At 43.4% G+C, this 12767-nt stretch overlaps 1 protein-coding gene across 1 annotated transcript; it reads right to left on the bottom strand.

The window, feature by feature from the left end:
* Positions 1-312: 312 nt before the first annotated feature.
* LOC142385810 (adipocyte plasma membrane-associated protein) lies at positions 313-7598 on the bottom strand. Its single transcript, XM_075472530.1, has 9 exons — positions 7532-7598; positions 6195-6284; positions 5986-6107; positions 5238-5339; positions 4855-5007; positions 4641-4756; positions 2487-2647; positions 2059-2254; positions 313-1250 (listed from the first exon to the last, which is right to left on the bottom strand). Coding segments are annotated over exons 1-9 (1152 nt in total). The 5' UTR covers positions 7534-7598; the 3' UTR covers positions 313-1040.
* Positions 7599-12767: the final 5169 nt, after the last annotated feature.

The raw sequence follows: 12767 nt of genomic DNA, 5'->3' as shown, positions 1-12767 counted from the left end.
GGTTTATAAAGTCACACTTGAAGTTGTTTTAGTGTTCATGTGAAATGTTTTTCACCAAAACAAATAACTGGAAAGTTAACTCTCGCCACTCAAGAAAGATAGGTGGATACCAACCTGCTGCTCCAGGTTGGTATCTGTCTCTATGAATGTGTGTGCATGTGCATGTCAACAGGTGCCAACCTGGATGGGTTAAAAGTAGAGGACAAATTTCTTAATTTTAATTGTAAAAAATGTCAGTTTCTACATCGAAAATGCGATCGTAGTTTCAGCTCCACATACAACAAATTTGTGTCTTTGAGTCTCAGAGCAACATAGATTTATAGAAAATATTTATTTCGAAGTCTAAATTTACAGTGATTTAAAAACAGTCATTTAAAAAAAAAGAAAAAAAAAAAACTTTCCAGTTTTCACAGTCTTGCACTGAAATTTAAATCAGTTCATTTCAAGCTCAATTTTACAATACAGACCTCAGCGGGGAGTGTTAATAAGCTGTGCACGCTAAAAAAATCCAGGACAAATTAAACGTACTAACTGACAAAGTAGGAGTCTTATTGGCGGTCCGAGATGTTCCATATGTTCGTTGTTCTTCTGATCGTCTGCGGACATCCGGTCCAAAAACGCAGCGTAAGCCACTTAAATGGAGATAAATTTATCACTCGCTCATCTGAGGTTTCAGCTAATCTGAGCTCAGCGCTCGTTTCCAGGAAAAAGTGACTTTTTGCTCTTGAGTCTAGTGTCGAAAGAGGTTAATGTCTCCTCCTCAGAGTTCAGTAAATACAGTCCTGCTTTTTGTGATTAAGCTGCACATGTGGAGTTTTAGCTCGGCTTTTATGGGACATTCCTGTATTCTGGGCCATAAAGTCCTCGTTCATCCCTCTAACCACATGAGGCGCGACTGTCTTTAGGTCATCAGATTTGTTTAGTTCTCGGCTCTGGGGGACACTAGTGATCGTCCAACAGTAACTAATCCAGGTGTTAAAAAACTATTTTAAAAAAATAATCAAGAAAGTCTCCTGTGTTCAGGTAGCCGTCATCTGTTCTCAGCTCTCCCAGCCCTCCAGGATGGGTAGGAACGGCAGGTCGGTGCTACCCAGGTAGGTTCTCCCCCGGTGCTGGAATACGTCGCTGATGGCCCACGTTAGGCGACCTTCTGGGTCGTGAAGACTTCCTACAATTTCACCGTCCGATCCGAGCTCCAGAACCAGGGCGTAGCGCGGCAGGATGAGGCTGTACCAGCCGAGAGGAACCACCTGCACACAGAACACAGAATATTAGCCAGACGGCACCTAAACCTCACCACGTGGAGCTAAAACTGCAAGCAGTCAATTCATTTACAACGGAGAATGATTCCAGCTTTTTAAATGTGCAAAATAGTTACAAAACTGCGACTGATATTCAAAGCACACTACCTGGCGTACAGAACAAGTCGGACTGAACCAACTCAAAGAGGGTGGAGGCCCAGAAAAGTGTCATTCATCTGAATCATCGAGTTTATATCAGTGGAAGACAAGACGTGGGAGGGAAAAACGCAAGTTTACAGCCCCACTTTGAAATTTGAAATTTATACAAAAATTCAGCAGCTGTTGGATTCTGGTTCTGCTGTTTGTGCTTTAACAACTCGGCTGTTCGACACATGACTCACGACGCAGCTGTGCCTGGAAGAGAGTCCAGTACACTGCCAGCTGTCCCCAGTCCAACAGCAGATGAGGGGAAATAAGTAAGCATTTGAGAATAAAACTGCCAGGCAAGTATTTGTCAGCTTGGTGAGTGGTCTGAGCTCTCGGGCTATTTACTGTGTGTTCTCTCATACCGTAAACACATGCCCGAGAGTTATTAAGGACTGAAACGCTCCGATTGGATAGAGTGGTAAAGAAATGGAAGAAAAAGGGAGCAGCTGTTCTGTCTCTCTGCGATTTGGATCACTACGTGTAATAGTGACTTTTTAAGAGAAATCAGGGCGTCATTTCTTAACTATTTAGAAGCTATAAAGTCAGGTCCTCAGAAACCCCGGATCGAAAACAGAGGTGATGTCAGTGTGGCGATGGCGAACACACTGACCTTGGCCAGGAAGCGCTTGACTGCCGGATATGGAGCGATCATGTCAAGGAAGGGAGGCATGACCTTCCGAAAGCGGGGTGTTGTCATGCCAACCAGGAATGTTCCGTGGTCGCTGAGGCGGATGTTGTCGGGGTAACCGATCATGTTGTCCATTATGACCTCCTTGGTGCCTGCGTTTGGGCCCTTCAGCCAATACCTGAGAGGAGATAAGAGTTAACCGAATATTCATGTGTACGTAAAAGTGTTCACAGACTTATTGTGAGGAATTCACTTCCTTTTGGGGACTAATGCAAGTTCCCTAAATGTGAATTCCATCATGTTAGAGTGAGAATGTTTAAAGTTCAGATCAGTCTCCAGGAAATGACAGCAGGTCGATGTCCTGCCCTGTAAAATGACTGATGCACATCAGTGCGTGTGAGCGTGTATACCGCAGTATGCGTCCTATGCTGGTTTCGGCCAGCAGCAGGAAGCGTTCGTCAGGCGACAGGACGATGCCGTTGGGCATGTAGAGGGAGTCCAACAGCGCCGTCACATTTCCCGTCCGGGGATCGTATGAGAGAAGACGGCCGAGGCTGTTCAGCTCGATCACCTGAAACATCCGACAGATACGTTTCATTTGGTTCATCGCTCAGGTTTATTTCAGCTCAGCTTGGATTGTGTGTTCAGTTTGATTTAGTTTTGCTGAGAGTGTTTTCTGAAGCCATTATGAGCCTGTTCTGTAAGTCTCATTCCTGTGGGCTCTTCCTGTGCCACTTACAAATAGGTGATTGGGAAACTTGTGACATATAAATGGGACTCCCCCTATCCAGAGATGTTGTATGTTCACTCAAACGTCTGTATATTCTGCTCGAGGCTTAACTAAAGTTAAGGTACTCTAATGTAAAATGCCTAATGCATAAATTAAATTAACATAATTGAGCCAGACCACCTTTCAATGTAGTCTTACATTCATTTGATGTTTCTCTCTCTCTCTTCTCGGTGTTCATCTCTTTGAGCAGCTCCCTACATCCACAATTTCTGCCCTGTGAGCTCAGCTCCCGTTTTATCAAATTTTATTAAATGACGTTTTGTGAGCGAATATATTCCAACTCATCCTAGTTTATTTGATTGATTCTTTGGTTATAGTTTGAGGTTTTCTCTGGCAGAAGAGCGCTGGCACAACCTTTGGAAGCTCTCGCCTTTTCAAGACTCTAAGTGGGACTCTTTTCAGATGGTTTCGCTCTGCAATAGCACGACTCTCAGAGAGCTGACTGGCTCTGCAGACCGACTCTGCGCTCGTCTGGGTCGCCTGCGACAGGCTGCGGGTCAATTTTCTTTTGACAGGCAGCCATCACGTTACTAATAGGATGCTTTTGCCAAAAATACCCACAAAATGGGCTTTTCTTTGTTCTGATATTTTGTTCTGTCAGCCTCCTGCTTGGAATAGAAAGACACAGCAAGCACAAATGTATCCTTAATTTCTCCTGGTTACTAGGGTGACAGTTTTTCTGCCCTAAAGATTGGTTTCCTGAAAAAAGCATCAGGGTGCCTCAGGAAAAAAAGGGGCTATACAGACGGTAACCCTTTGTAATTTTGGCTGTGTTTACATGTGAAACACTAGTTTACATATGCAGCTCACAGCTGTGCAGAGGTGAGGGAAAAGTCTCCAGACAGCATGTCCTCCACCACATCCAGCCTCACCTGCTTCATAGGAGTTCTGGTAGCCTTCGTATCCACAACACAACCGAACTAACGATGAGAGGCCCATTGTGTTCACTGTCTCTTGGTTGTAAAATATGCATGTAGCAGGAACAGCTAGTCAATAGTGCCAGGTAGTTAGAGGTATGCTGCTTGACCTTGAACAGGATTCATGTCCTTAAAACCTTTTTGTTGCATAAAGCTGTTGTATCCTTTATACAGCACTTATTACTACATTTCTGTCCTTTTTTTCTCTCTCTCTAAACTTCCTGAGGTTTTTGAAAACTGAACCACATCTTCATCACAGTTGCTGTGGACTTAAAACTCTAAGATATATGACTGAAATATCAGAATCTGACAAGCAGGTCAGAGTGAAATTCCCTGAATAATGTCAAAACTGTCATCTCATGCCAGATTTGTCGTCTCGAATCCTGTGACCTTTTTGATGATAACCGCTTTTCCGAATGTGTTCATTTTCATATTCTAATGACTTTAATGTCAGCAGGTGTTTTCCAGTAAGTCAAATCTCTCATTTACATGGACGTCTACTTCCTGCTCAAATCTGAGAGGAGTTCATCCATTTTTGGAGCCTCACTAGCAGTGCTGAATGGGCTCTTGGCATTCTCTTTTCTTCTGGTGTACAAGTGCAAATACCAAAACTGAGAACCTTCCTGTGTGCTGAAGGGCTGCAGTTCCCGAGGCAACACTGGAAAAAAGACCTAATGAAGCCTGCTGACTTCAGCCTTCCATCAATAGATCTTGTACGAGAAAAGCTGAGTCACACAACTTGCTTCTTTTAACTTCTCATCAACTCTTTCAGATGTCGCTGCTCGTCTCATTGTTATTTCAAAGCTCAGGCCTGAAGCTGGTTTATTCATCTGATCCGTCTTTTTTCCTTATCTCACCTCCAGCTTGACGTGTCTGCGCCCCCAGCGACTGGAGGAGTCGGTAAAATAGATGATCCCAGTCTGAGAGGAAATCTCGAGGCCGTTCAGAAAGGCAAAGGGAACGCCATCAGCGCCTGAGGACAGAAAGGAGAGAGAGAGGACGAGGCAGCTCACGGATTTAGCACTAAGGGGGCTACATTTAGTAAAAAAAAACACAACAAACACACCGTACCCTCTGAATTAGCCAACAATAGAGTCTTTTCTCCAGTTTTGGGGTCAACGCTGTGCAGCCCCAAGTAAGAGTCTGCGACAATCAGCTGACCGCGGCGGTCCAGTCGAACGCCATGAGGGCGACCACACACGGGTTCATAGTCTGTGCTGCTGCCTGGAAAAACACACGACACACACTTTTTTGTGATGATGATATTTGATTTTAAATGGCTGCACGCATAAAAGCTTTATCCTTTAAAGTCGGGAAAGTCTTCATAGCACCAAAATACAGATTACAACAAATTGTAAAGTTCTGAAAAGCATGAAAAAATAGGAATAGAGGGTGAGAGGAAGGATGCAGTCGTCACTGAACACAGAGGAAGAAGCAGGCAAAAGAATACAAACCGCACTCTGGTAGATTCTGTCCCATGTGTGTGATGAGGGTGAGGCTGTCATCAGGACCGATCCTCCACAGCTTCCCGTCCACGGTTCCTGTGTACACGTTACCTGAAAACACACACGAGAGACCTCGAGCTTCCACACACATGCGTTCACTTTGCAAAATCTTAATCTGTGACTGTTAGGAGGGAAAAGAGCTGAACAAACAGCATTCAGCGCGCCTCTGGGCAAGACTGATGTTGCAGATTACAAATTCACTCTGAACATAAAAGTCTTGCTGAGAAGCAAAACAATCAATAATGTGTCTCATTTCAGATCAATGAAAAATCCTTCTTTTGGCCGTCTGTAATTTTGATCTTGAAGGCGAAAAAAAAGGGATGGGTGTAACTGAGAGCTAGAAGACACTATGGATGTTCACTATGCAGGCAGGCAATACTTTTAAGATAAGCCTGAACCTCACAGCACTGAATGTTTCTGAATAGTCGAGCACTCGGCTCTGGAGTCAAACTGTTGAACGGAAACAGGTTTAAACAGGAAGAACTGCAAACCTACAGGAGATCTACTGATTCAGGTTAAACAATGAATCGGATTGAATTTTGTTTTAAGCAAACAATTGTATCGGAGCCACCTGATCCGGTTCAGTATCCAAACATTAAGGTTGTCATGGCTCCTTCTGAGCAGTAATAAAGACAAGTAACACTTAATAATATCAAATAAGAATTGATGACGTCAAGAAGTGACAAGACTTGCTTACCTTTCTCGTCAGCAGTGAAGGATTCTGGTCCATGCAGTTTCCCTGTGAACAGCCTGCGGCCTTTCTGCAGGCGAGTGTTAACAGCCAACAGCCCCTCGAGGGCTGGAGGAGGCCCCTTTAGACTGAAAAAACAAGAGGTGGTTGCAGTCAGCTGCAGTTAAAAATACACAATAAGATGGAAAAACTAAAGCGCATACACTTCTACTTACACGTATGGTTTGGGGTCTATGGGCGACGGCAGCAGGTAAACTCCAACGGCCAGAGCCAGCAGAGCCACCAACGATGACCTCCTCCCCAACCTGACCGAGAGCAGGAAGAACAACTAAACCAACGGCAAGTGTTTGTGACATGGCCACAAAACAATTTGCAGCGAACAGTGGGCCAAACATCAGCAAAAAGACTGTAATGTGATGGCCACTGTGTGCATAGAAATATTCAGATAACTTCAGGACACTTTAAATATGCGAACCGAAAACCTTATTTTTCACATTGAAAACACATCAAATACTCTGTAACAGTCGTAGTTTGAGGATGTAAAAACACGCAGTTCTGTTTTGTAACGATAGCGCTGCACAGTCTGCAGCTACTCAGTCTACAATGTTGTGTCACACATGCTGAAGTGACCTTTGACTTTGCATAGGATGTTCCAGCAGGATCAGACAGCAGATCTGTTACACAATTGCCTTCAAATGCAAAGAAAAAACTTTGGACACTGGTCCTTTGGCAGATGGTAATAATTAGCAAGGTTTTTTTTATTATTATTTCAGCGGTTTTAGATTAAAATAACTCGTGTCCATGCAGTGATAATGCTATGCACAAATATATTACCGATTACAACTGATGCGCAAGTTCGCAAAAAGGTCGAAATGAACAAGTCCGCAACATTCCAGTCCTTTTATTGTCTTCTTTGCTGCTGCTCTGCTTTTACAGAGTTGCACATCTCTTCTTAGTTGAGCAAATCAGATGGACAAAACCGGAGAGGTGATTCATTTATCTGTTTTACTGAACAGGGGGACCACTGTGTGCAGCCAAAACAAGCAGACAAAGATGTGCATGTACATTATCGCAAACAGAGCTTTATTTATCTCTCAAGAAAGCACCTTGCAGAAACAATAAACCACACTCTACCACGAAGTTTGGAGCTTTTTGTCGGAGATCCAAGGGGCAAATAAAGCAATTATGTGGACACAATGGTGTGTTTAGGTAACATTCCCCCATTAGCTCGACAGGTAGAAGTAACAACCGAGTCCTTACAAGCCAAAAAGACAATGCTGCTGTTACGGTAACATTAAATGAAAGTAGCGTGACTCGTGATGACTCCAAGAACTCTTTAGTATTGTATTGCATTCGTGTATTTTACCACGCGCCTGCTGTTATAACAAACCAAGACAAATTAAGCAGACACATAATTTGAACGCAGCGGCTTTCCAACGGTCGAGCACTTTTTAAAGTTCTTGCACTCGCGCGCGTTTAAACGCTCTCACGGACGAACTGGCGGTGTCAGTTTTGAGCGAGTAAAAGTAACGAAAAAGTTTTCAAAACTTACATCACTGAGTGCTGGTGCGCTGCTCCTCTCCCCACGGAATCTTAAAGGCTGTCAATGGGTGTCACACGGCGTGAGACGAGGCGTGCAGTAAAACGCACCGAAACGTAAACGAGCTCATCCGGCTCAGACCGTCAAAATAAGAGAGGCAAAAGTCTTCTTTGGTTAAAAGCAGCTAGACTTTGTTGAGATATTTTAAAATAGGCGACGCACCACCAAAGGGAAAAAAGAGGATTTTTTTCTGTCATATTTTCCACAGCATTACGGTGGTTGTGACAGTTCTAGACAGTTTCAGCTGCTCTGTTTGTCACTGTCCAATTAGCGTAAGGCCTTTCTCCATGAGGTACCGCCCCTTTGGGGCGATTCTGGTCAGATTGAAAATCGCCCCAAACTGCTCCCATTGACTCGAATGTAAAATCTGTTTTTTTTTTTCAAATTTCTTGCGTTTAAAAGCAGGCGATAATAATACATCCATGGTTACAATACAATCTCTATGGGTTCCGGGAGGGCTCGCCCCAACGTGCTTTCGTCATATGGAACGTGAAGATAGCTAGCGTAGACACCACGCGCCAGTATGTACGGAGTACAACTCAATTGTTTCATTGAAAGAAACCCCTTTCAGAGGATAAAGGGTGATTTATGGTCACCTACGGAGAGGCGAAATTGCCAACCAAACAACCAGGACCTCCCAGACCAAATTTGAATATAAAACAGATTTATACTAAAGGTAACCGAGGATTTTCGCGGAGCTGGTAAGAGCGGAAAACTTGGCTAGCGGGCTGTGAAACAGCCAACACTTTATTCTGCTTCTGATTTCTTAATTTTGCCTTTTTAATGTAAATAGTCTGGTGGTGCTGTTGTTTCGTTTTGCGGGCTTCGCTGTGGGTCTCCTAACTAGGTCAAGCCACATTTTAACTGGGTCCTAATCATCTGTGTTTTTTCAACTTGATGTTCTCCTCATTTGTGATTCTGTAGAGCTTTAGTTAAGCCATTTATCAGTGTTTTATATTATAGTTTTTTTGCTTAAATTTGATTATGTGTTTTCTTAACTTTCTGTATTAGTTTTGGTTTAGTTTTCTATTTTTAACCTGCTGCTCTCATCTCCCCTCATTCAGGTGCTGAGTCTCTGTTGCTGGATTGGTGTGGCGGTGTCCCTCTTTTGTTTTGCACGTCGTTTGAGTTTGCTTCACTTTTACTTGTTTCACGTATGGTGCTAGTTGGGTACCTTTCTTTGGACGGTCCATCATCGTAAGTCTCAGCCCTGATTGGTTCCCCCCTTGATCACCAGTGAGTGAGTGAGGTTTTTACCCTTTTGTAAAGTAAATTGGGACCAATAAAATTATATTTTGTATATTCTAAACTGCGTCTCTGCCTCATTTTCAACAAACCTGGGTGCCTCCCTTTGTTTTCTTTTTTTGGGTTGAGAAGCTTTAAAATATTTCCCTGGCTGAAACTCCCAGAGTGGCGTTGCCTGGCAACGTTAGAATCTTTAAACTGACCTCACACAGGTTGGCTGGTTTGCCATGAGTGAGGTCAGTTTAAAGTGAAAGTGTGGTATCAGGATAAATGATGCCGACTTAACTACGTCCAACTTTATCAGGCACCTGAAAAACGCACAGGGACAGGTCAGTCTCTCTGTAATGTGAAACGGAAACTTGTCGTGTATAGACAGGTACCACTAGCAAAGTAAATAGCTTCTTTGTTCACTACACGGCGTTGCTGATTTATCTGCAGCATCTTGTGAAATTTGCAGAAAGTAGCCGAGGTTAACAGTTGCCAAATTAATTGCTAAACCAAGTCTCATGGATGTAGCTTAAAGTGATAGTTCGGAGTAGATTCACCCTAGGGTCATTTGAACCGTGATATGCAGCCAAGTAGCCCACCCGCAGTTTTTTCGATATTGGCTGAACATCAGCTGAGTTACTGAGTTATCCCGAATAGCTTCGTAAAAGGGTTAACGGACCCTGGCAGTATCTCCAAAATTACCACACTACAATCACATGCCATGACACCAAACTTCTACAGTAGTACAAATATGGTCTGTACTCACAAAACGATGCATTTTGTAGTTTGTACATAGTCCAGGAGATTATTATTATCAACACAAGCCTGATAGCTTCTCTGCTGCTAAAGCTGCGTTGACGTCACTTCCTTGATCTGGGACGAGCCCGTGAAAGTCCTCATCGAATATCTCCAAAACCTAGCAGAAAGCCTGCATCGGGTCAGATGAAGAGATAAAAGCTTCTGGATGGACAAAACAGCAGAGTGGAAGAATATCTCAGAGCCTCCAAAGTTAAAATCATTCCCCTAACAGCACCCCCAGCTGGGGCCTCTGCAGCTGTGGACTTCACACAGGGTCACACACTCAAACAGATGCCATACACTGGAGCAGTGGGCAGCCGTTCACAGCCCGGGGGTACGGTGCCTTGCTCAAGGGCACCTCAGCCGTGACAAGGAGGTGGACCGACGCCCCTCCAGCTGTCAGTTCACCAATTTTTTTGAGTGGCATGAGTCGAACTGCCAACCTTCCACTTATTGGACGACCAACTCTAACCACTGAGCCACAGCCGGCCATAATATTATGAGCTGTTTGCATTTAACTGGTGTTTAAAATGTTTTTTGTTTAAATGGCTGTCACAGATGCTGGTACAGTGATGCCCACTGCTCCTTGATTCCTAAACTAAAAGGTGCAACTTACCTCTGCAGATCAGAGAGATTTGGAATAAATAAAGTCTCTTAATATCGGATGCCTTTTGTGTCTTGTATGAATGTTAACAATGTACATCCTTCTGTTACTGGGCTTTTTCACATCTTATACCGAAACAAGGCCACGTTCCAACTACTTTTCCCTGTTTCTTGTTTTTTCCTTGTTCTCCGTTTCTTCAGTTTAGTGATGCCACCTTCATGACAGACAGATATTCTGCTGCTGGGGTGGCTGAGTGCGCCTCAGCATCACGTTTCTCTCAGAGACCCAACAGTAACTGCTCAGATGTTGTCCATGAACTGAACTGTCAGATTACAAAAATGTCTTCAGAGAAGGTGAGCTGTCCTTGTGGATCTGAGCGGATCTGGAGTGTGGGACATGAGCTGAGCCATAAAAAGGAAAACTAGATTCAGGATTCATGTCTTTGGTAGTCTGTGGCGTAGTGGGTTGAGCAGGTGCCCCATATACAAGAGGCTACAGTCCTCGCTGCAACTGGCCCCGGTTCATGTCCCGAATAAGACGGCCCTTTGCTGCATGCTGTTCCCCATCTCTCTCCTTACTGTCCTATCCATTAAATGTATCAAAAGCCCCAAAGAATTTTTAAAAAAAGATTCATGTCTTCTAAATGAAGACTCCAAGTAAAAACAAAACAATCAACATTAAATATGTGTACTGGGTATACAAAAAAATAGTAAATTTCTTAAGAAAAGTCCGTTATTATATACATCAATATAGGATTAAAAAAAGCGCTTACAATTATTTGGGAGGCTTTTATTTTTATGTATCTGCTACCTTGACAACCTCTTTGCATCTCTCTATACTTCCCTCTGGTGGCCATATGCTGTAACTACACCCTGAAAGTCAGTATGAACACGGAAATGTGGGAAATCTTTATCAAATGAGGTTTTATGATGGAAGAGAGTTTCAAACCTGCAGATCGATCCTTACTTTGATTGTTGGTCTCTATCCCTGAAAGAAGTGATGATTAGATTCCTTAAAGAATAAAACCTGGATGTCCACAGAGTATTTGAGGGAATTGAACCCATGATGAGTCTAACCCCGGGCAGCATCCCGTCATCCTGAGCTACTCTTTCAGAGCAACTCCGCTGAACTTTAAAAGTACTATGATCACAGTTTCCACGTTGTCGGAGGGTGAAAGATTTCATCCAACAGCCTGAGCTGTTAAAACTTCACACTGAAAGGTTGAATTCTAAAGTTTCTCTTTTCATTTTGGCTTCATAAATCGCAGTCTTCTCTGAGTTGAACAACCTGCCCTTCCTTTTCTAAAAGTCATCAGCATCCACAGGAGTTGAACCCCTTCCCTCTGCTCAGTAACAGTTTGAGCCATTAAATGAGAGAATGAAACTTTCCCAACTTAAAGCTTTTGCCTCTAAAACCTGAAGACATTTAAACTCTTTAAGCAGCTCTCACAGGACTTGAACATATGATCTCCAAGTCTCAAAGCAGTTTATTGTCCCTCTGAGCTACGACTCTACTTGTTTGTGCTGCTTTCTTGGCACTTTTTACCCGAGACTGATGACTACAGACACGATCTTTTAGTCTTTCAACATGTTACCTGTCAAGCAGCTTTGCTCATCAACTGTCTTTGGTTTGTTCAGGTGCTTCGTGTTGGGTTGGGACTGTTCTGTCTCATGCTCTGTATCCCAATAAAGTCTCTGACTTGGTTTCAAAATTTGAAGACTGAGAAAAATTGAGTGGAACCTGGAAAAGGCTTGAACTCAGTTCCTCTGCAGATCAGCAGGAACAGCTGAGAACAGGACTGAAACTGAACTTCACATTCGATGCAGATCAGTTTGGAAATTTACTGAAAGTGGTTTAATGAGGGGATGGTGCTGAGAGCTTCTTCCTGTCATCCTGTTCTCAGCTGCTGATCTGCAACATCTGACTGAATATTTCTTGGATGTGGCTGCTCACTCTGACCACATTACAATCAAACATGGAAACGTTGGGACGTGGACAAAGACTTCGGAATTAGGGGTGCAGGAAATGTAAAATATATTTTTACAAATTCAGTTAAAAATGTCGGTTTACACATTAGTGTGTGCCTCCGTGCTATAAGAATGACATGCACTACATTTCCCACCTACAGACATTCAGTCACCAGTGAATTTCCACAGACAGTCTCGTATCGGTTCTGCAGTGCAGCCAAACAGCCAATCGCGTACTGTTGCCAGGGCAAGTTAATAAATATTTGGCCAATCAGTGCCACAGAATTTTATGGTTTTGGGGCGCTGAAAATATTGCCCCAGCAGCAGATTTCAGGTTTAAAAAAAGCTTTGTGCAGCGCGTTAAATCAGCGGGATGACAAACTTCACGAGAAAGGTGCAACTTTCACCGAATTCGGTGAGATCCTTATTTATCTACCCGTTTGCAAGAAAGACAGTGGAGGAGAAAATCCGGATTAAAGGGATAGTTCGCCTCTTTTGACATGAAGCTGTATGACATCCCATATTAGCAATATCATTTATGAACATTGACTGGCTAACATGAACACGTTAGCCAGAAAAAGTCAGA

Source organism: Odontesthes bonariensis, chromosome 8 (genome assembly GCF_027942865.1).
Source record: "Odontesthes bonariensis isolate fOdoBon6 chromosome 8, fOdoBon6.hap1, whole genome shotgun sequence".
NCBI classification, from domain to species: Eukaryota; Metazoa; Chordata; class Actinopteri; order Atheriniformes; family Atherinopsidae; genus Odontesthes; species Odontesthes bonariensis.
The sequence above is the reverse complement of the archived record's forward strand: the minus strand, read 5'-3'. Positions and strand labels throughout refer to the sequence as shown.